Source organism: Notechis scutatus, chromosome 2 (assembly GCF_049901735.1).
Source record: "Notechis scutatus isolate UNSWTSFEM ecotype Mainland chromosome 2, rNotScu1.2, whole genome shotgun sequence".
Taxonomy (NCBI): domain Eukaryota; kingdom Metazoa; phylum Chordata; class Lepidosauria; order Squamata; family Elapidae; genus Notechis; species Notechis scutatus.
This window is the reverse complement of record NC_142010.1, coordinates 266,049,410-266,073,717: the sequence shown is the minus strand read 5'-3', so window position 1 is coordinate 266,073,717 and position 24,308 is coordinate 266,049,410. Positions and strand designations below refer to the sequence as shown.

General features: G+C 45.6%; 1 protein-coding gene across 2 annotated transcripts in view; it reads right to left on the bottom strand.

Annotated features, from left to right (window-relative positions):
• DNAI1 (dynein axonemal intermediate chain 1) overlaps positions 1-24,308 on the bottom strand; it is a 148,110-nt gene that overhangs the window by 12,177 nt on the left and 111,625 nt on the right. The window contains exon 19 of one of the 2 annotated variants that reach the window (XM_087958756.1): positions 20,091-20,276. The exons of the other annotated variant lie outside the window; for it this stretch is intronic. Coding sequence (XP_087814882.1) covers positions 20,091-20,276 — 186 coding nt within the window. The remainder of the gene's footprint in view (positions 1-20,090; positions 20,277-24,308) is intronic. 2 annotated transcript variants of the gene reach the window in all.

Sequence of the window (24,308 nt, the reverse complement as noted above, 5' to 3'; positions counted from 1 at the left end):
TCTTTTCCTTTCCTTCTTCCCTCTCTTCTTCTCTCTCCCCTTTTTACCCCCTTGTCTCTCTACCTCTATTTCTCTCTTCTGTATCCCCCTTTTCTGTTGCTTTCCAGTATTATACTTATTTTTCGAATTATTTTTCTTTTCTTTGGTTGTTTTTTTAAGTCTTAAATTCTCCATTCTCTTTCCCCCCTTTCCCTTTTCTTCCCCACATAAAATTGCTTGTTCATTAAAGATGGCTTCTTCTTTGTCCCAGTCTTCTTGTTTTGCAGTCGTTTCTTGTTGTTTCTCATAGTTCCCAATCTCCATTTCTAAGAATTGAAAAACGAAGCCAAAAGAACCCTTCCCTTCTTGTGCACCTTCTTTGTACTTTTTAAGTTCCATTTTCAATTCATCCAGAAGTGGTGCCATTGTATAAATTTTTAAACAACCACCCAATTGATTTTAGTCATTCAAATGTAATAACCAAGAATCCAAAGATCACCAAATAATCCAAATACACGCAAGCTGTTTCTTTTTTGCTCTTTTTTTTTCACTTTCTCTTCCTGGGGTTACTATTTAGTTGCAAAGTTTCAGTTAAAATGTATCTTTTAGAAGTCTTGTTGAAGTTCTACTTTAGATTCTTTTTAATTCCAGGCAGTCTCCTCCCTCTTCCAGATCCTGCCCTTATTCTTTTTCTCTCCTTTCCTGCTTATGAAAAAGGAAGTTTTTAATGTCCAGAAATCTTTATTATCCCTTTAGCATTTTGTTTTAGTTTCAGCTTAATTGCCTATTGATGTCAAAGCAGATTTTTCCGATTTCTTATTTAAGTCTCTTAGTTGTCAGTATAGAGAAGGAGAGAGAAGGGGAAAAAAGCCAAACCTTTCCCTTTTCACTTTCCTTCACTGCTTCCGACTCTTCTTTGGGAGCGATGTTATTTTCTGTAAGTTTAAATTCCAGGGTACCTTAGTTGTTGCTTTTACAATTTAACCCAGTCAGCCAAAAGTTTCACTTCTTATCTTCCTCCTGCACATTCTTTTCCGGCCGAGTTCTTCTTTGTGGTGGCCATTTCTGACCACTGCTGCAACCGCCTTCGGGAAAGGGAGTAATGGCCAGCTGGGGAGGAGAGATGCGGCTCTCCTCAACCCTGCTGGCAGTCTCCCCCCTCTTCACCACTTCTACGGGGTGGCTTAGCCCGAAACCAGCCGGCTCGGGGCGCTCCAGCGGCGAGCCCAGACAGAAACCGCACACGATCGTGGATTTCTGTCTGTCGCCGAAGCCCTTCAAACCGGAAGCTCTCAGAAAGCAGCCTGCATCTTGAATCAGGACGGCGGGTATCCCGCTAGCTACAGGCCCCGAAACAGGGGGTGGGATTCTACCGGTTCGGACCGGTTTGGCCGAACTGGATGTTACAGTTACATCTGGTTTGCTGAACCGGTATTTCAGCCGACTAGCTGGTCCCATCCACCGTACCCCTCCCAGGAGTCTCCACACAATGCAGGTAAGGGCAGGGTCTGCATGGAGGCTCTGGGAGGGGGGAAAATGGGCCTTCAGGAAGTCCGGGGAGAGTCTCCAGAGCCCGGGGAAGGCTGTTTTTGCCCTCCCAGAGGCCCGGGGGAAGCCTCCGGACCCTTGGGAGTGTCAGGATTCCAGCAATCGCCCTAATTAAATCATGATTCTCGAGCCAAACTTCAAAAAAAAACTTCAAAGAATCCATTAGAGGCGACCTACTGGCACTGCCCTGCGTGAAGCCAACTCTGGCCTACATAATTTACAGTCACATGTGACCCTGTTTCCCCCCTCCCCCCTGGGTGTGTCATAAAGGGGCCTCAAATAGGAGCCTCTGTGGCGCAGTGGTTAGAGTGCAGTACTGCAAGCTACTTCTGCAGCCCAGCTGCCTACAATTTAGTAGTTCAAATCCCACCAGGCTCCAGGTTGACTCAGCCTTCCGTCCTTCTGAGGTGGGTCAAATGAGGACCCAGATTGTTGGGGGCAATAATGCTGATTCTGTAAACCGCTTAGAGAGGGCTGGAAAGGCACTATAAAGCGATATATAAGTCTAAGTGCTATTGCTATAAATCAGATTCTCCAGCTGAGCCCGTTCACGGGCTGGGTGTCATCAATCACATTCTCCAATTAAATATATTCACGGGCAAAAGCTCTGGTAGTCTAGTTACAATCTTTTGAAGAGAAGAGTTGGAATGGACTGTCGCTTTCAATTGCTCTTCCAAATTTCCTTCCTCCCCCCCTTTTAATGGCAACTACTAAAACAGGCATAGGGATGTTTTATGTGAGTTGACAGGGAGGACGAAAAACGGCCCTCCTGGATGTACCAGAAGTCGTCCAAGGGACCTGTTTTTGGTTCCGGTGGGCCACCCTGTTTTTGCCCTCGCAGAGGCCTGGGAGAAGCCTCTGGACCCTGTGGAGGGCAAAAACGGCCTCCCCTGGGCTCTGGAGGCTCGCTGGAAGCCAGAAACAGGAAGTTCCGGTAGGCCACAACCACCACGGCCACCCAGCAACCGGTTGCTGGGATTTATGAATCCTACTCCTGCCCTGGAAGCGAATCCGGTAGCACTTCACCTGTTGCAAAGCGACCGTCATCCTCTGCACCAGGCTGAGTGGCGTTAATTTCAGCATTCACTTGTTTCTGCAATAAGCAGAAGGTGCCACAAGATCACCCTTCTCGTCCCCTGCCTCCTCTCTCTAGCAGCTTCATCCAGCGTAGCTGTAGGGCAGGCTCAGCAAACCGTATTAATTGGTTTATCTCGGCCAAATCCCCGCCATCTGGTTGGGGCCCTGCTGGGGCTTAATAGATTATAACAAAGCTGGAAGGGACCTTGTAGGTCATCTAGTTCAACCCCCTCCACCCAAGCAGGAGACCCTACACCATTTCTGACAAATGGCAGTCCAGTCTCTTCTTTGAAAGCCTCCAGGGATGAAGCTCCCACAACTTCCAAAGGCAACTTCTGTTTCATGGGTTGATTGTTCTCACTGTCAGGAAATCCCTCCTTATTTCTAGGCCTTGAATCTCTCCTTGTTCAGTTTCCATCCATTGTTCCTTGTCTGGTCTTCGGGTGAACAGGGGTCGCCAACCTTTCGGACCTCAGGGACTACCAAACTCATAATTTTAAATCCCATGGACCAGAGACCCTGGAAAAATCCCCCAAAAAAGTCTGCACGAAAATTCCCCACCCTGTTTTCCAACCGATCGATCATTCTTTATTTGGGATCGCGGGATACTGTCTCCAGCTCCGTTCTCAGGGAGAGAGGGAGGGAGGGAGAGAGAGAGACTTTTGGCTTCATGCAAGGAAAGCAGCAGAAGCCGCAGAAGTCTTTCTTTCTCTCCCTCAAACTCTGCCAGAAATGAGTCTTTGTGAGGCTTGTCGTGCTGGCGCAGCATCTTGAAGCAGGAGGCCTTACAGAGTCCCAAAGATTCATTTCTGGTGGAGTTGGGGGAGAGAAAGAAAGGCTTTTCCTGCTTTCCTTGCGTGCAACCAAAAGCAGAAGAAGAAAGAAGCGGAAAGAAGCAGCCTGGTAGCCAGGCGAAGTGTGTGGGGCGAGTGGGGCAAGTTCCTCCCTCCACACTCCCCCCCCCCCCACTACCTCATGTTGTTCGCAATGCAAGCGATGCAAGCCTTGTGTTCCCATGGGCCATGTGGGTGGCGTAGCCTTGTGTTCCCACGCAGCCTGGATTAATTCTTTGGGGGGTGATATTTCTCTGCGGACCACCAAAATTTTTTTGCGGACCACCAGTAGTCCCTGTCCCACTGGTTGGCTACCACTGCTTTAGAAAATAGCTGGACCCCCTTTCTCCTCTCTGGGGCAGCCCCTGAAATACTGGAAGGCTGCTCTCCTGTCTCCCCTGGTCCTTCCCTTCCCTAGACTAGCCAGGCCCAGTTCCTGCAACCGTTCGTTGTATGTTTCAGCCTCCAGTAATCCCCTAATCATCCTGGTTGCTCTTCTCTGCACTCTTTCTAAAGTCTCAACCTCTCTTTTATAGTGTGGTGACCAAAACTGGATGTAGGATTCCAAGTGTGGCCTTACTAAGGCTTTGTAGAGTGGTATTAGTGCCTCACTTGATCTCGATTGTATCCCTCTGTTGATGCAACTTAGAGTTGTTTATGCATGGTATGCACTTTCGCTTCCAAACTGCTGGGCTGCTCTTTCAAACTCCTTCCCCCACCCTTTTCTGTTGGCAACTATAAAATGGGCATAGAAAATGTTTTATGAATTGGCACAAAGTCATTTGCTTAACAGCGGTATTACTCACACAGCACCTGCAGTGAATCACTTAAGAACTGGGGCGAGAAAGTTTGTAGTACAGGGCAAAGCTTGCTTAACGGTTAACTGTCTCGCTTGGCAACCTAAATGCTGGGGTCACGTCAAGGATTACCTGCAAACTAAAAAGCAAAGAAAACAACTCAAAGGGCCGAGGGACCGCGGAGTCTTTTTCTGCGGTTGGTTTTCTGTGTTTCTATGTTTCTACGGTGCTGTTGATGGCATCCTCAGCGGGGGCCAAATCCTTTTTCCTACCTCTGACCGAAAGGCCTGCCAACATTTTGAACAAAGGGCTGTTAGTCAGTCAAAAGTATTTATTTCATCATCGCCCTGGAAAAACCGAGCAGGTGGGAAAACATTTTTACCAAAGAAAGAGAGAACAATAGGGTTTTCTTCCAGATTTATGCCTCTCTCAATGGTTTCTCTGTGCTTAAACTTAGATTTAGTGCCTGTGCAATTCGGATTCTCTTCCATTTAAGCAGGATATTATTTCACGCGCAAAACTGGAGCAGGCCATGTTTTGGTGGCCAGGAGTTATTTGGGGGAAGGTGAAACAGGGCACTACAATACAGAACGACAGAGGTAGAAGGGAGCTTGGAGGTCTTCTAGTCCAACCCCCTGCTCAAGCAGGAATCCCTATAACCAGGTAAGTAGGTAGGTACGCAGACAGACAGACCAACCAACAGACAGATAAATACTGTAGTTAGGTAGGTAGGTAGATAGGTAGGTAGGTAGGTGATAGATAGATAGATAGATGATAGATAGATAGATAGATAGATAGATAGATAGATAGATAGATAGATAGATAGATGATAGATAGATAGATAGATAGATAGATAGATAGATAGATAGATAGATGGGCCAATCACCTCCAAGCCTTACTCCCGAGTCACCTCTTTTGTCTTAACTGTTCTTGCCTTCTGGCAGCTCTGTGCAAGCATGCACTGGGAACAGGCTCCCGCTGTTCCTCTGCCTCACTGCTGTCAGATTCTGGAGTCTCCGGAGTCGGCACATAACTCTCAGATGGCCCTGGCCCCATCTCTGTGTCGGATGCAGGACCCTCATCCGAGCCCTCTCCAGACTCCAGGACTGGCCCATGTTCCTCCCCACTGTCCGACTCTGCTGCCAGTTCCGCAGGCCACCAGTGGACCACAACAGTTCCCTTCCAGGCAAGAAACAGGGACCCTGGGTGTGATGCCTGACCCACTTTTTTCCTTCTCCTCCTGCCAGAGACAGGCTGAGAGGGACAATAAGGGGTCATCGAGCAGGGGCTGAGTCGGAAACAGGGGGGCTTGAGAAAGGAGACAAATGCAGAGTGAAAGGGGGGGAGGAACCTCCTGTTTTTGCCAGTAAGTCTCTGCTGGTTGTAAGGTTTTTTCTCTCTCTCTCTCTTTCTCCCTCCCTCCCTCCGTCTTTATCTATCTATCTATCTATCTATCTATCTATCTATCTATCTATCATCTATCATCTGTTGTGGTTCGCTGGCAGCTGGTGCAGCCGGGCAGCGGAATTGGACAGTGGGGAAGAACGGGGATCAGTCTGGGAGTCTGGAGAGGACTCGGATGGTCCTGGATCTGATGCAGACAAGGGGCTAGGACCATCTGGGAGTGGGGTGCTGCCTCCAGAGCCTTCAGAGTCTGGTAGCAGCAAGGCAGAGGAACAAGGGGAGCCTGTTCCCAGTGAGCATCTGCACAGAACTGCTAGAAGGCGAGAGCAGCTGAAAAAAAGGGGGCAACTCAGGATTAAGGCTGGGAGGTGATTGCCCCTCCCATAAGGCATAAAAGTCAGGCCAAGATGACAAAACCTTTGCAGGAAGCAAAGTCGTTCGATAGATTCTGAGTCCTCCTTGAAGCACTTTGTACTCTGGTTGGTTTTTTCTGGTACTTCGGTTGGTTTCTGTTATAGTTAATTGGACACTTCTGTTTTCGGCAACATTCCACGGCACTGAAAGGCGTGTGCTTATCTTGGGGAACTATTTAAGATTAGTTCTGGCTGGGAATGAAAGCAATTCCCAGTGTTGCAATGAAATAGGTTTTGCTTTTAAAACAAGTTTGATATTCATTACGTTTGATGAAGCCTGCATCAAAACACTATCCATCATCTCTATCCATCTCTCTCTCTCTCTCTCTCATATCTATCTACCTATCCATCCATCACCTACCTACCGACTTATCGACTTACCTACTTACCGACCTACCTATTACCTATCTACCTTCTATAACAAGAAACTCTATCTCTTTATCTATCATCTATCCATCCACCCACCCACCTACCTATCCATCTACCAATCTACCTACTTACCTATCTACCTATTTACCTACAGCAACTCACTATCTACTGTATCTATATTTTTCTATCATATATATATATATGATATTTATATTTATATTATTTATATTTATATTTATATTTATATTTTTATATTTACATATATATCACACTCACGCACAGACACACACACACACATTTGTATCAGCCTTGTAAGGAGGTTTGGGCTGAGAGAGAGAGTGATTGGCCGCAAGTCCCCCAGGTGGCTTTCTGGGGTAGGACTACAACTCACCCACTTGGGGTTCCTATATTGAGTAGGGATAGGGTTGGATGACCTCAATGGGTCTCTGACACTGTAAGAAGAATGCCGAGCACCATGAGAGGCGCTGGGCCGAAGAATCTTGCTTAACCCAGGGTTGCGTGGAGCAGTTTTTCAGAGCAGCAGAAATTGAAAATGTACAATGACAGAGGAATGAGCCAGCGAGAAACTGCCTGGGATCATTAAAGGACCAGCCAGCCATTCATCCTTGTGCTCATTAAAAAAAGGTCTGGAATGCAAATTTGCCATTTGCTCATCTCCACTAATTACACTTATCCAATTGTTGGTGACAAAGGAGGAAAAAAAAATCACAGAGAGGCTTTTTATCTTATATACATATAAAAGGCAGCAACTTTCCAGCAGCAACCAGAGAAGAGATGATGCCAGAGGCCTTGCTCTTGGATCAGAGTTGGCCCAGAAAAAGAACTAAGAACTAAAGAAATGAAAATATTTTAAACTGGAACGCCTATGGAAAAGAATATTTGCAGCTCAGGGTTAAATAGTGGAGGAGGAGGAGGAGGAGGAGGAGGAGGAGGAGGAGGAGGAGGAGGAGGAGGAGGAGGAGGAGGACTGTGGAATCCTTGAGGGTCTCAGGTGGATTGTTTTCTTGCAGACATTTCATGACCAACCTAGGTAACATCATCATTCTCTTCAACTGTTTCCTTATTTTATTTTATTTTACCGTGAATGCTATAATTTTGTCTATCTTGTGTAAACTACCAAGGATTTGCTTCAGTTGTGGTTAAGATATACGTAAGTGTATAAACTAACGAAATGGTTCGTATCATTCAGAGGTTCTCCACCGTGGCAACTTTGAGATGGGGGGGGGACTTCAACTCCCAGAATTCCCCAGCCAGGCAGAATGGCTGGCTGGGGAATTCTGGGAGTTGAAGTTCCCCCTCGTCTTAAAATTGCCACAGTTGAGAAACATCAATGTACTATAGTTGATATTTTACATTCGCTTTGAGATGCAAATCTCTGCATAGAGAGCTATTTATTTAGAACAGTGATGGGCAAATATGGTAAGTAAGCAGGTAATTAGCTAGACAGAGAGAGGGAGGGAGAGAGAGATATTGCAAGTAGATGGGTATGTACCTAAGTAAGTAGGTAGGTAGGTAGGTTGATTGGTAGATAAATAGATATGTAGACAGACAAACAGATAGACCAAGAGATAGACGGACAGGCATTGTAGGTAGATAGGTACAGGTAGCTAAGTAGGTAGATAGATTGGTAGGAATGTAGATAGATAGATAGGTTAGACGGATTATTCCCCCAAAATAAGACTTATTTTCCCCACAATAAGACCTATCCTGAAAATAGGCCCTAGCATGTTTTGCATATACATCTAACATAAGCCCTACCCCCAAAACAGCTATTTACTTAGAACAGTGATGGGTAAATATGGTAAGTAAGCAAGTAGGTAGCTAGATAGAGAGAGGGAGGGAGAGAGAGAGAGATAATGCAATAAGATGGGTATGTACGTAGGTAAGTAGGTAGGTAGATTGGTAGATATATAGGTAGGTAGTTAGGTAGGCAGCAGACCAACAGACTGACAGACAGATAGATATTGTAGGTAGATAGGTACATAGGTAGGTAGGTAGATTGGTAGGAATGTAGATAGTTAGACAGATGATTCCCTGAAAATAAGCCCTAGTACCATGATAACGAACCTATGGCACACATGCTGGAAGTTGCACGCAGAGCCATTTCTGCCGGCACACGAGCCACTGCCTGGGACAGATCCACTGTGCACGCACGCGTGCCTCCCGCCAGCCAGCCAATTGTCAGGTATCTGCCGCGCGTGCGCAGGGGGTGAGGCAAGGGCACGGGAGACACATGGGCATGCGCAGAGGTGCGCGGCACATGGGAGGGTCGCATGGGCATGTGCAGGGAGTGGGGGAGGTTCGTGCACACATTGCATTAGGGGTGCAGGCACACACACGCGCATGTACTTTCGGCACGCGACGATAAAAAAGGTTGGCCATCACTGCCCTAGCATCTTTTATGTGTGCCTCTAATATAAGCCCTACCTTCCCCTACCCAAAAAAAAGACCTATTTACTTAGAACAGGGATGGGTAAATATTTCCAAACCGAAATCAAAGTTCGCTTTTGAATCTGTAACGGGAACCTTCCCTGTTGTTTTGAAGGGAATATTGGCAGAGCCCACAACGAAAGCGCTTCATTCATAGTCCCTGAGGCTGATTTGGTCTGAGGTGACAGAATGAACACACACACACACACACACACACACACACACACACATACACACAAACACGCATACACAAACACAACAGGGTTTCAGACAAGAACAGCGTGTCTCTTTGCCCTAGGCCAAACCTTCCTCGGTTCCCGGAATCGTCTGGCAAGCATTGGGAAGGAGGTGGCAGTTAAAATGCAGGAAAATCATCTCGAGCCCCGTTTTGTTGTGAAAAAAGCAGGTTTCTGAAGAGAACACAGCTGGAAGGGACCTTGGAGGTCTTCTAGTCTGTGTGGGGGGGTGGCTTAATTTTTAATTTTTTTTTTTTTTTTTTTCAAAGGGGGGGGGGCCGCAACCCCTCAAAAAAAAATAGTTTTTGATTATTTTAAAGAAAAAAAGGGGGGGGGGGGGGCGGGAGGTTTTTCAACCCCCTGCTCAGGCAGGAGACCCTGTATCATTTCAGACAGGTGGCTTTCCAGTCTCTTCTTGAAAACTTGTGTTGAAGCACCCACAGCTTCTGGTGGGAGGCTGTTCCGCTGGTTAATTGTCCTCACTGTTAGGAAGTTTCTCCTTTGTTCCAGGTTGCTTCTCTCCTTTGTTCAGTTTCCATCCATTCTTTCTCCTCCTGCCCTCTGTTGCTTTGGACAACAGGTTGACCCTTTCCTCTTCTTTGGGGTAGCTCCTCAAACATTGGAAGACGGCTATCATTTTTCCCCTAGTCTGTTCTCTCGATCGGCTCCCTCCGATCAGGAGTTTCTGCTTTATGGGAGGATGTCAGAGTATGTTCATGAACTGGAACAGAGCTTGGTAACAAGGTCAGCCAATGAAGACAGTTTGGAAACTGAAACTAGAAGTAGCCTAGGTGTGACTCTATATTAAGCTCTGAAGCTATGTTGAGCGTTGAGTCTGTCTACTGGAAATGAAACTGCTTCTCTCCTCGGCTTGCCTGCTGAACTAAAATGAAACTGATGTCTGTTTCTGAGCTCTTGAGTTGAGTTTCTGCTCTGCACTTGCAACATGTTTCTGTCTGAGTTTGCTCCACGTTGGAGAAATCTACAACTGGTTTGTAAAATCTACTTATTATGTTTATAAAGGTGTTAAATGAAGCATCAGCCATCTGTGTTTATTTTTTATGTTTCTGTCTGAGTTTTCTCCACGTTGGAGAAATCTACAAGTGGTTTGTAAAATCTACTTATTATGTTTATAAAGGTGTTAAATGAAGCATCAGCCATCTGTGTTTATTTTTTATGTTTCTGTCTGAGTTGTCTCCACGTTGGAGAAATCTACAAGTGGTTTGTAAAATCTACTTATTATGTTTATAAAGGTGTTAAATGAAGCATCAGCCATCTGTGTTTATTTTTTATGTTTCTGTCTGAGTTTTCTCCACGTTGGAGAAATCTACAACTGGTTTGTAAAATCTACTTATTATGTTTATAAAGGTGTTAAATGAAGCATCAGCCATCTGTGTTTATTTTTAATGTTTCTGTCTGAGTTGTCTCCACGTTGGAGAAATCTACAACTGGTTTGTAAAATCTACTTATTATGTTTATAAAGATGTTAAATGAAGCATCAGCCATCTGTGTTTATTTTTATGTTTCTGTCTGAGTTTGTTCCACGTTGGAGAAATCTACAACTGGTTTGTAAAATCTACTTATTATGTTTATAAAGATGTTAAATGAAGCATCAGCCATCTGTGTTTATTTTTATGTTTCTGTCTGAGTTTTCTCCACACTGAAGAAATCTACAACTGGTTTGTAAAATCTACTTATTATGTTTATAAAGGTGTTAAATGAAGCATCAGCCATCTGTGTTTATTTTTTATGTTTCTGTCTGAGTTGTCTCCACGTTGGAGAAATCTACAACTGGTTTGTAAAATCTACTTATTATGTTTATAAAGGTGTTAAATGAAGCGTCAGCCATCTGTGTTCGTTTTTCTGGTGCTGAATTAACACTGCAAAACTCTGAACAGAGGAGACCTGTGAAACAGAGACAGCGGACATCCCCTCTTTAATGGTGACGTCTTCTCAACCCCCTCGAAGCTCCCGTGGCACCATTCCTGGCCTGTGGTCAGCTAGGGGCAGAACTGCTTGCCAATAAAGTCAGGAATGACACTACAGGTAGTCCTCAACTTATAAGCATTCGTTTAGTGACTGCTCAAAGTTACAACAGCATTGAAAAATGGCCAAACCCGCTAACATCAGCAGCAATGCTACAAGGGAGTGGGGTTTGCTCTCTGTTCTTTGGACCTTGTAACACATCGCCTTCCACAGCCGGTACTCCAGATAAGCAGGGATTAACTCCAGACAAACAGTCGAGCGGAAAACAATACCCTAAGCGAAGAATCGGGGAGAAGAAACCCACAGTCCCAACAATGTGGATAAGAGCAAATTGTGATATATAATGACAGCAAACGTCACTCCCTTCTAGCACTGACGATGTTACCTAGGTCATGAAATGTCTGCATGAAAGTAACCAAGCTCAGGGAGCACCAACGGCCCCCCCACAGCCTCAGAAACCTTTCACCCTTAGCAATGATGATGTTACCTAGTTGGGTCATCAAACGTCTGCAAGAAAACCATCCAGCTCAAAGCATATAGAAAACCCCACAGTCGTCATCCTCCTCCTCTTCCTCTTCCTCTTCCTCTTCCTCCTCCTCCTCCTCCTCCTCCTCTTCCTCCTCTTTGTCCTCCCTTCACCCTTAATACTGATGAAGTTACCTAGTTGGGTCATCAAACGTCTGCAAGAAAACCATCCAGCTCAAAGCATATAGAAAACCCCACAGTCGTCATTCTCCTCCTCTTCCTCCCCCTCTTCCTCCCCCTCTTCCTCCTCCTCTTCCTCTTCTCTCCTCCTCCTCCTCCTCCTCTTCCTCCTCCTCTTCCTCCTCCTCTCGTCGTCCTCCTCCCTTCACCCTTAATACTGATGATGTTACCTAGTTGGGTCATCAAACGTCTGCAAGAAAACCACCATCCAGCTCAAAGCATATAGAAAACCCCACAGTCGTCATCCTCCTTCTCTTCCTCCTCCTCTCCTCTTCCTCCTTGTCCTCCTCCCTTCACCCTTAATACTGATGATGTTCCCTAGTTGGGTCATCAAACGTCTGCAAGAAAACCATCCAGCGCAAAGAATACCAAAACCCCCACAGTCCTCCTCCTCCTCCCGCTCCCCCTGCCTTTCTTCTTCTCCCCTCCATTAACCTCCCTCCCTTCTAGCACTGACGTTGTTACCTAGTTGGGTCCTGAAACATCTGCAAGAAAACCCCCAAGCTCAGGGAGCATTAAGGACCCCAGGCCAAAGAGCCTTCAGTAAACTTCCTCACCTGAACTTGGCAAGAGAAACTCGGTCTGTGCTGAGAACCATCAAAGAGACCCCATCCTGCCTCGCCCTGACTCAACCTGACTCTTTCCAGGTCAAGTTTCCTCGGTATTTGGTTCAGCCTGACATTTCCAAATGGCCCAGTTTGCAATCAAAGACGGTCCTGGGGCTATTAATTTGTTGCTCATTGTATTTATAGCTTTTTGATTGCGGTTCAATGGCCGTTGTGAGTCACACGAGAGAACAAGCCAGGGTTACATGAGCAATATAAATCTCTGTCTAAGAAGAAGAGGGAAAAATTGCTCGGAGAAGCAAAATAAGAGTCAAGAACGGCCACCCTGTGGCTGCCCTGATTGCATTTGGGCATTAATCCAGCCTAGAAGGGTGAAGGATGCTCGTTGACCTCTCGACCGCTGAAATTAGAATTATCTTCATCTACTCCAAGGAAGACATTTCGGGATAATGCGCAATTAAGCTGTGGCTCTTCCTTGGAAGGAGGCAGACTTGATTGCGAACCATGTTCTTCCTTGACTGAAGCCCAGAGGGATGTGCTGGCACAAGGAGCCGGACTAGCTCAGTGCTCTGAAGGTTTAGAATCTTAGATTCGGAACAGAGGTCGAAGGGACCTTGAAGGTCTTCTAGTCCAGCCCGCTGCTCAACCATCTACCATTTCAGACAAGTGGCTGTCCAGTCTCTTCTTAAAGAACTCCGGTGATGGAGCACCCACAACTTCTGGTGGCAAGTTGTTCCACTGGTTAATTGTCCTCCCTGTTACGTTGCACTTAGCAACATACATTTTGTCATGCCCCCTGTTGGAGTCTGAATCTGAGGAGGAAGCCGGACAGCTGACAGGGAGCGGGAGTGTGGTTGTCAAGGACTGTCCTGTAATACCGGAAGTGAGGAAACGGGCCTATTATTCATCCTGCAAAGCCTGCAGAGGCTTTTTTTCAAGTCTTTGGAAGGCCAAAAAAGGCCCCAAACCAGCCGAAAATCAGCGGTGAGGCGCAGTGCAGGTAAGGGGATGGCATGGGTGGGATTGCGCACGCGTGCGCAGGGGGCACGGCGGGGTGCATTGCCTTCTGAGCGCTGGCACAAGAATGCGCACGCACAATTTTTGGCACAGGATCCCCAAAAGGTCAGCCACCCCTGGGGTATAGAAATGTACATAAATAACTAGAAAGGCATGGAAATGTGTTTTTGTAACAAAGATGCCTCCGTGCTGTTCGAGATGATTGAGATGTGCAAAGAGAAAAAAAATTGCAATGAAAATATTTGAAAAATAAATACATAAAATATCTATGGTAAAACCAAAATGATAGATTAACATTCTGTATTTTCTATATATTTTCTCTCCTCTATTCACTCTCACAATTCTATTATATTTATTTAATCTCATTTTAAATAATTATACTTGTATCTTTTGTCTGTTTTCTTCCATTATCTATTTATCTTTTCTTTCCAATACAATATTTCTCCTGTAATCACTGGTTGAAGCATGACAACTTTTATCTTTCCCCTAGATTTGATACTTGAAATAATACATACTTTCCATACTGATTCTGCTTAACACAAAGTATAATAATAAAACAAAAATAAAAAAGGGCTTGAGTTTATAGTATGATCAGAACAACATTCCACAGAAAATTAAACTCTATTATTTACTCTTAAACATTGTTAATTAAGATAATTAATTAAGATATGTTAGTTAAGATATGAGGTAGTATATTGAGTGAGTATGAATTTGATTTATGTCTGTATAAAAAGAGGCAACCCGGGGTAAACCACTTTCCCAAAAGAAGTTTTAGGTATTTATGTTTTGTGTTTTGTATGTCCATGTTTGAATTAATAAAATCTTAGAAGAATGTAAGAAGAATGTTGGAAGAGAATAATGAAATTGTACATAAGACAGATGGATATAAAGAATGTATACAATCTAAAGTAAAAGAAATATAATTTTAATAATAGAAGGAAAGGGAGAAACAAAGAGGAAGTTGGGATAAGATATGAAGCTGAACAGTTAAGGTAAATATATATATTAAATTGTGCTTGTATGGAAATGTGATAATTTGAAATTATTCTGTCCTTAAATAAGATCTTTTATTGATCTCTTCAGAAAAGATCTCTTATGTTATTATATTCTATGCTTTGTTTGTTTGTGTATTGTTTTGTGAAAATCAATAAAATTTGTTGTTGTTGTTTTTTAAAAAAAACCAAAACGACAGACAAGACCGAAGAGCAGCAGAATGAATAACGGAAGAACAAATGAACAATTCTTGACAAAAAACGGAATGCCACCGTTCAACTGAAATGGAGGGGAGGGGGGGAAGAAGAATTTATCTCTGGAGGGAAGTTCTTAAGCACAGACTGGGTGCCTTCACTTTGCCGTTGGATAGATTTCCAGTGCTGCTAAATTCTGCCTGAGCAAAAGGCCACCACCGCGTGTGGGAAGGCAAAGCCATTCATTCATTCATAGCGAAGCCCCAAGTCGTGGATAATTGCAGGTTTCCTCCCCGTCATTAAAGGATCACACAGACAAGATCCGTGCACCAGCCTTTATACGAGACCAAAAAGCACCAGGAGGGCTTTCCTTTGCAGAAAACCCCAATTTCCCGTGCAAACACCGAAGGACAGAATGACAGCTAGAAGGGACCTGGGAGGTCTTCTAGCCCAACCCTCTCTTCAAGCAGGAAAACCCTGTACCAGCGGTGGCTAACCTTATTGGGCTCCTGTGCCAGAAATTGTGTGCCCGCTTATTTATTTGTCAAGCAAGTATTAGATAACAAGTATAAACATGATTATGAATACATGAAATGGATACAAAAAAAAGGGAACATTAAGACAGAGGTGGTAGGCAGAGGTGCGCTTATGCACGCCCCCTACAGACCTCTTAGGAAAGGGGTGAGGTCAACAGTAGACAGTCTAAGGTGAAAGTTTTTGGGGTTTGGGGAAGAAACCACAGAGTCAGGTAGAGGATTCCAGACATTGACCACTCTGGTGCTGAAGTCGTATTTCCTGCAATCAAGTTTGGTGCGGTTTACTTTGAGTTTGTATCTATTGTGTGCTCTTGTGTTGTTATGGTTGAAGCTGAAGTATTCATTGACAGGGAGTACATTGCGATGTATAAGTTGACACCACCACCACCCCGGTCTTCTTTGTGGCAGCCTTTCAAATACTGGGGTTGCCCCAGAGAAGAGGAGGTCAACCTATTCTCCTAAGCACCAGAAGGCAGGACAAGAAGCAACGGATGGAAACTTATCAAAGAGAGATCCAAGTTAGGAGAAACTTCCTAACGGTGAGAACAATTCGTTAGTGGAACAGCTTCCTTCTAGAAGTTATGGGTGTTCCAACACTGGAGGTTTTCATGAAGGGACTGGACATCATTTGTCCAGAGTGGTATAGGGATTGGACTAGAAGACCTCCAAGGTCCCTTCCAATTCTGTAATTCTGTCCAGCCCCACTTCTAAGCTCGCCTTCGGAAGTGGTGGGAGCTTCGTCACTGGAGGCTTTCAAGAAGTGATTGGATGGCCATTGGTCAGAAATGGTGTAGGGCAGTGGTGGGATTCAAAAAACTTTTACTACCAGTTCTGTGGACGTGGCTTGGTGTGCATGGCTTAGTGGGCATGGCTTGGTGGGCATGCCAGGGGAAGGATACTGCAAAATCCTCATTCCCTCCCCATCCCACTAACCTGCTTTCCAGCTCCGTTCTCCCGTGCAGGGCAACCAAAGGAGACCCAGCCGATCAGCTGGGACTCGGGAGGCGGAGAATAGACGGGGTTGGCGGGGCCAGTCAGAGGTGGGATTGGCCGGTTCTCCAAACAACTCAAAATTTCCTTTACCGGTTCTCCAGAACTGGTCAGAACTGGCTGAAGACCACCTCTGGTGTAGGGTCTCCTGCTTGGACGTGGGGTTGGACTAGATGACCTACAAGGTCCCTTCCAACTCTGTTAATCTGTTCCTCTTGTATTAAACAGGGGTTCATCCTGCCCCTCTGCCCCAAATCCACCATCCTTTCCTAGAATGCCATTATTTGGGTCATTTTATCAGGCCAGCTTGGAGTGAAATTGGAAGGGCGAGATTTGACTGTCTGGATGACTCAGAAGAAAGCCCAGCTGCACCTCAACTCCCTTGGCATAATAACAACCTTTTCTTTATCGCCTTCAAATGTGGCTTTGCAACATCGCTGAAACCCTGAGCGCCGCGCATTTCCAGAAATGCAAAACATGATCTCACTTCAAGAACCACGCTAAGCTAAAATAGCAAGCGTTTCCAGCTAGTTGTTTACAGGCTCAAGGCCTCCCTTATGTTAAAATGCATTATTGATTGCAAACTGCTTTTCAAACTCTGGAAGGGAAAAAATATAAGGTCAATAATAGTCCAAGGGTATAAATCATGCGTGTTCGTTTGTTTTGCATGCCGGTGCTTGGAGTGCAGATACTCCTCGACTTACGACTGCATTAGGGCCCAACATTTCCATTGCCAAGAGAGGCAGCTGTTAAGTGAGTTTTGACCCATTTTTATGGCCTTTCCCACCACAGTTGTTGTGTTGAACTGAACTGAATATTTTATTTGGCCAAGTGGGATTACACACACAAGGAATTTGTTTCCGGTAAAGAAGCTCTGTCATGCCCCTGTCGGAATCTGACTCGGAGGAGGAAGCCGAACAGCCGACAGGGAGCGGGAATGTGGCTCCGTCGGCTGTGGAGGAAACTGGGCAAGGGCAAAGTCCGGCTGGGCAGAGCAGGGGAGAGGTAGAGCAAGGGAGAGGGGGTTCAGAGGAAGACCCAGGCCCACCCACTCTTCATCCTAGGGCACACAGGAACGGAGAAGGGAGCAACGTGGGTTGCATGGCTTACGGGGGAGAAAAGGGCCCTGATTCCCTTCATTAGCTGCAGCTGGGAACACAGTGTTTAAAAAAAGAAGCTGCGCATAGCAAGCTGTTTGGGAGCAAACGTGAATTTATCTGGTCTTGTTGTGGCTTATTTGTGTTCCTGGCGTCTTCCCAACTGTGTGAGTTTTGTTGGGCTTTCAAGTCTGAAATTCCTGCTCCTGCCCTGCCAAGCTAATTACTTCTCGGTCCTTTGGAGAACAGGTTGACCCCCCCCCCCATTCTGTGGCAATCCCTGAGATATTGGAACCTTGCTATCATGACCCCCCTAGTCCTTCCTTTCATCAAACTAGACGTATCCAATTCCAGCAATTGTTTTAGCCTCCAGTCCCCTAATCCTCTTGGTTGCTCTTCTCTGCACTCTTTTTTAGAGTCTCAACATCTTGTTTACATCGTGGCTACCAAAACTGGATGCAGTATTCCAAGTGCGGCCTTACCAAGGCATTATAAAGTGGTATTAATACATCACATGGTCTTGATTTTATCCCTCTTTAAATGCAGCCTAGAACTGTGTTGGCTTTATTGGCGGCTGCAGCACACGGCTGGCTCCTATTTAAGTGATTGTCCACTAGGGCTCCGAGGTCCCTCTCAGAGTTACTACTACTGAGCAAGGTACTACCTATACCAGTGATGGCTAACCTTTTCAGCTTGGTGTGTCGAAAATCGGGAAAAAGTGTAGCCTTCCTCGGGTCGTGTGTCACTTCAAGAAATATCAATAATTTGGTTTATGACGGACTGGGCTGGGGTGATCACACAGGGCTGTGAAACTCGTCTCCCCGGTCTCAGGGCTGCAGGTGCAGGATGTGGGGATCGGAAGGCCACCTTACAGGGCTGTGAACCTCATGGATCTCCTTTCCCCCTGTAGCGTTCCTGAGGTAATGAAACTGACAAACCTCAGTTGATGGCGGTTAAAACTGGTTCTCTGCTGCAAAGATCTCGCGGCAGCGGTGACACCACGCCTCCACGCCACAAGCAGGGAGCAGGGATTGGAGCAGAGCACAGGCAGCCTCTAAATGTGCAGGTTTTCCCCACACCAACAGGCGTGTCAGTCAAAGTGCCTCGGCGTGTCACGAGTGACACGCGTGTCATAGGTTAGCCATCACTGACCTATACTGTACCTGTGCATTTGGTTTTTCTTGCCTAAATGTAGAACTTTCCTTTCCATGGCCAGTTTCCTTGTGTTTCAAGCTCTCAGGTTGGTGGGCCAAAATAAGATCAACAACTTCCATTTTAATAAGATTTGTGGAATGCATTTTCATAACGGAAGAAAGAACTTTAATTCAAAATTAGATTTAGTCCTGGGCTGTCTCTGATCCTCGCTTCGATTATTAACATGACCCACAGTAAACAAACTAGGAAACTGTTGCAAAGAAAACTGATCCACTTCCTCCTCTTGTAATTAATTAACTAATCAACTTGTGCAAATACAGTAATAGCAGAGAGGGAAAATGCAAAGCTACAGAGAGGTGGCAACTGAAACCAGCACATTGGCATGCATCAAAGAGAAAAGACCTACACACTTAACAAAGTAAGATTAGAACATTTGCACCAAAGCTCCACGTTCCGGAAATTAAACATTACAGAGGGCACATTCACACATGTAGCCACACCTCACAAAAGCACCACTGAAACCTGTAAGTACAAACAGCCTCTCCATCCCTAAAGTGGAGGTCTCTTCCAGGGTTGTCTTTACGTTCTCGAATAAACTTTTGCCTGTTCAAACAGCGTGTGTGGATTTCATTCTGATTCAGTCTTGCACAACTCCGGCTCAGCTTGGGACCTCAAATTCTAACAAGCTCAAAATGCAAAATACGGTGGTACCTTGACACTTGTTGTTAATTGATTCCAGAAGGTGCAATGAGTACCAAAAATGATGAGTACCCAACACATTTTTCACATAACGAATAATGTAAATAAATTTAGTGTGTTCCCAAACCAAAGACAATGCAAACTTTTAAGGAAATGTGTAAAAAGGTACAGTTGTACATCATTACTTTACATGAGATGTAACAGAATAACAGAGCTGGGAAGGGACCTTGGAGGTCTTCTAGTCATAACCCCCTTCTGAAGAGATTGGCTGTCTGACCTCTTCTTTAAAACTTCCAGTGTTCGAGAATTCATAACTTCTGGAGGCCAGCTTCTTCCACTGATTAATTTTTCTCATTGTTAGGACATTTCTCCTTAACTCTAGGTTGGATCTCTCCTTCATTAGCTTCCATTCATTGCTCCTGGTCCTGTCCTGCCTTCAGGGGCTTTGGAAAATAGCTTGACCCCCTCTTCTTTGGGGCAACCCATTAGATATTAGAAGACGGCCACCATGTCACTCCTCATCCTTCTCTTCATTAAACTAGACACCCCCAATTCCTCCAAGCATTCTTCGTATATTTTACTCCCCTAATCGGCTTTAATAAATACTTAAGAGTAAATGAAATAAAAGCTTCACTTTACCTGAATTAATGAGGAAAAAACACGCAAGAATACACAAAATGACCACAGAAGCTAAGCTAAGAACGCAAAAGGATGTGCAAAGGCCAAGACCTCCCACATGACTAACACACCACTCCGTGTTTTGGCCGGAAAGGATAGCGAGTCACAAAAACAACCACCAACACCGACAAATTCTAGCTTGCGTATCGAGTACCAAACCAACCACGAGTATTGGGACCAAATTTTCCCATCGAAATGCATTGAGTACCAAATGTGATGAGTTTCAAAGCAGTTGAATACCAAGGTACCACAGTGGGCACCATGTTACATCGCCCACGAATGGCCAACCTCAACGAGGGCCATCGGGAAACTCCCCCCAAGTGGAGAGTACCTGAGCAGGTGTGGCCCCCTTGACAAAGCCACTTACCTTGGGCATCTTGCGGAGGTTGGGAGAGAGCTTCAGGCAGGTGACGTGGCCACGGTCATCCCCGACGATGATGATGGGGTAGATGGCGTTGAACTGGACGTGAGTGATTTTGTTCCGCTTCTTGGCTACCACCGGCTGGTGGCAAATGGGTTCATATTTGTTGACACTTAAGTCAAAGATGTAGGTCTGGTGGGAAAAAAAATATAAGGCAGCGGGTAAGAGAGGGCGCTGTTCTGTCCTAGGGTTCCCCAAAAAGCACTAAGCCAACTCTGTGTACCGGCAAAACCTCTTTTATTAAATGAATGTGAATTTATTGCATTCACATTCAGCCATCGGCCTGGTAAACAGTGTTGCAAAGATATAATTAATAGCTCAGACCTTATCTATCTTGGAAAGCTGCCCAGTAAATATTTCCACACGCAGTGTTGACAAGGAAGGGCTGGGCACAGAATCTCTAGGTTACACAGACAGATCTTCATGAGGCTGGAACCAACGAACCAACGAATAGTTTCCTGAAAAAGCCTCCTCCACTTTTGCTCCTCTTTTAATCCTGATGGGAGTGGCCATTCATTGTCCACCTGTGGCCTTACTTCCACGTCAACCCTGAGTTCTTAAGTGTGCCTTCCTTTTGGCAGCTCTGCGCATGCGCAGGCTGGGGACCAGCTCCAGCTACTCCCCCACCTCACTGCTGTCCGAGCCCTTCATTCTGAGCCTTTCTCAGCCTCCAGGACTGGACCATGTTCCTCCCCAACCTCCTTCCTGTCCGACTCGGCTGCCAGTTCCGTCAGCTACAACAGACTAGAGACACAGGAGAGAGGGGGGAGAAGAGGCTCAGGTCATTCTCTGTGTAAAACACTACACGTCTCCATTGAAGAGCCACCCGGGAGAGGCACAGTTAATAATTTCAATCAATCGGAATAGAGTGGGAAGGGACCTTGGAGATCCTCCAGTCCAACCCGGATGTACACGTGTACATGGCGAGAGATATGACTCCTGTGAGTTTGCCGCATGGGTGGCGTAGAGAAGAAAGTTGTTCCAGAATTTTTTATTCTACGTCTTGAACTACGTTTTGCGGGTTGGGGTTTTGCAAGCAGGGCATCTTGCCCTTGTGCTTCGTGGGTTGGCTTGAACCTCGTTGTTGGAACTGGGGGGTTCTGGCAATTGGAGGACTATGGAGAGGGAATGGAATGGAACAGAACAGAAAATAGAATAGAATAGAGCATGGAATGGAATGGAGTGGAGTGGAGCGGAGCGGAGCGGAGCGGAGCGGAGCAGAATAGAATAGAATAGAATAGAATAGAATAGAATAGAATAGAATAGAATAGAATAGAATAGAATAGGATAGGATAGGATAGGATAGGATAGGGATAGGATAGGACAGAACAGAATAGAACAGAATAGAATAGAATCAGGAATAGAATCAAGAATAGAATAGAATAGAATAGAATAGAATAGAATAGAATAGAATAGAATAGAATAGAATAGAATAATGAATAAAATAGAATAGAATAACAGAGTTGGAAGGGACCTTGGAGGTCTTCTAGTCCAACCCCCTGCTTAGGCAGGAAACCCTACACCACTTCAGAAAAATGGTTCACCAATCTCTTCTTAAAAACTTCCAGTGTTGGAGCATTTACAAGTTGTGGAGTCCAGCTGTTCTACTGATTATTAATTATTCTCATTGTTAGGAAATATCTCCTTAGTTCTAAAGGTTGCTTCTCTCCTTGATCAGTTTCCACCCATTGCTTCTTGTCCTGCCTTCTAGTGCTTTGGAGAATAGCTTGACTTCCTCTTCTTTGGGGCAGCCCCTCAGAGAAGAGAAGAGACTTTTGGCTTCATGCAAGGAAAACAGCAGAGGCAGCAGAAGTCTTTCTTTCTCTCCCCCAAACTCCGCCAGAAATGAGTCTTTGCCGGCGGAGCCTCTTGGAGCAGGAGGCCTTGCAGGGTCCCCAAAGACTCATTTCTGGCAGAGTTTGGGGGAGAGAAAGAAAGACTTTGGCTGCTTTCCTTGTGTGCAGCCAAAAGCAGAAAAAGAAAGAAGCGGAAAGAAGCAGCCCGGTGGGCAGGCGAGGCGTGTGGGGAGAGGGGGCAAGTTCCCCCCCTCCGCCCTTTCCCCCCTCCCCTCACTACCTCGTGTTGTTCACAATGCAAGCAATGCAAGCCTTGTGTTCCCACGCAACCTGGATTAATTGCTTTGGGGGGGGTGACATTTCTCTGTGGACCACCAGTGTTCCCCGGCCCATTGGTTGGCGACCACTGTTCTAGTCCAACCCCCTTCTCAAGATATTGGCTGTCTGACCTCTTCTTAAAAACCTCCAGCGATGGAGCACCCATAATTTCTGAAGACAAGCCGGTCCACTGATTCATGAACAGAATAGCAGAGTTGGAAGGGACCTTGGAGGTCTTCTAGTCCAACCCCAAGCTTACGCAGGAGATTCTACACCATTTCAGACCAATGGCTGACCAGTCTTTTCCGGAGCAGTCACAACTTCTGGAGGCAGGTCCATTTTTAATAGACAATGAGATCAACCACAGAGGATCAAATTCATAGAAATGTCATTCTTTGGACGGAATTACTGATACCTCTGCGTTACTGGACAGAATCACTCAGCTGAGCCAGGCTGATCTTAAATATATTTCCACAGGGCCGAATCTGGTTGGGAGTTGGATAGAAAACCAGCAAAGAAATTCCAAAGTTGGGGGAGAAAAGCATCTCAAAAAAAGCAAATCATGTCTGGAGCTGCAGCTAAGAAAACAGCCCAATTGTGTCGCTGAATTATTGTGCTCAACACAAGGGCACCTTCACTGTGAATCTCTGTGGGACAAGTTTCTAGTCCATGAGAAAAGCTCCCCCTTCAAATGGGCATTTGCGTTTGGAAAAAAAAAATTGCTGCATTTCAAACATTCCCCGTCTAGGGGCCAAATGCAACTTGAAATGTTTAGAGAAAAGCAAATTATTCATTTTAAGTCAGCTTGCCCGGAAAGACGAGGTCAGCAAATTTTTAAACATCTGCGAGGTTATTTACCCTCATTTCCATAATGAAGAAAGGATGAATATTCAGTTCAATAATTCCAGATGATCTATTGTGTGGGGGAGGGAGAGAGAGAGAAAGAAATGTGAGTTGAATGTGAAGCTTTTGCAAACAGGGCTGGCCATGGAGCCGCCTGTTCCAGGCTGGGCTTCCCAAGATCATGAAGCCGACTCCTCGTTCCGATAAAACCCCTTTTATTTAGGTTAAAGGGAATTCCTCTCCAGCAAAGTCCCGGCAAAGAGTCTTTCATGAGATTTCACGACGACAGACCTTTATCAGACTTGGAGAGTTGCCAAGCTAATAGCTTTCAAACGCCACACTGTAGCAGCAATTACTTGGCAAGAAGTCAGGAACAGATCTTCACCCTAATGAATTGAATTAATTGCCTCCTGCAAACACCCTCCCCTTTCGCTCCTCTTTATTCTCTATGGGAGGGGCCATTCACCATCCACCTGTGCCTTTACTCCTGAGGAGACCCTTGTTCCTTAGCTGTTCTCTTCTCCTGGCAGCTCTGCGCATGAGCACACTGGGAACAGGCTCCAGCTGTTCTTCTGCCCCACTGATCTCCGACTCCGAAGGCAGCTGACAACTGTCGGACGGCCCTGGCCCTCTCTCTGCCTCATTCATCAGAGCCTTTCCCAGACTCCAGGACTGGCCCATGTTCCTCCCCAACCTCCGCACTTGGCTGCTGGCGGGTCACAACACAGCCCAAGTATATTTCTATGGCCATTTTATAGTTGCCAACAGAAAAGGAAGGGGGGGAAGGGTTTGAAAGAGCAGTGTGGCAGCTTGGAAATCAAAAGTGCATTCCATGCACAGTTTTTCAAAGATAGTAACTAGGTGACCAAAGTTTCAGCCTGCAAAATTCTAACTAGAGAGCATGATTGATGACTCTGGGCTATGGACGTGTCCCGTTGGAGAATATGAATTATGATACACCCAGGGGATGGAGGGGAAAACCAGGGTCAAGGGTGACAGTGAATGATGTGTCTCAGAGTCGGCTACACCCAGGCAGTGCCGGTCATGTTAACTCCCAATAAATCCTTTTGAAGTTTTGGAAGTTTGGCTCGAGACTCGTGATTGAATTGGGGGGTAACTGCCGGAACCCTGACAGTTACTTTCTAAAGGACAATTCTGAAGGCCAACAGGCCACCAGATCTCCGATCACCGCAGGAGTTATTATGGA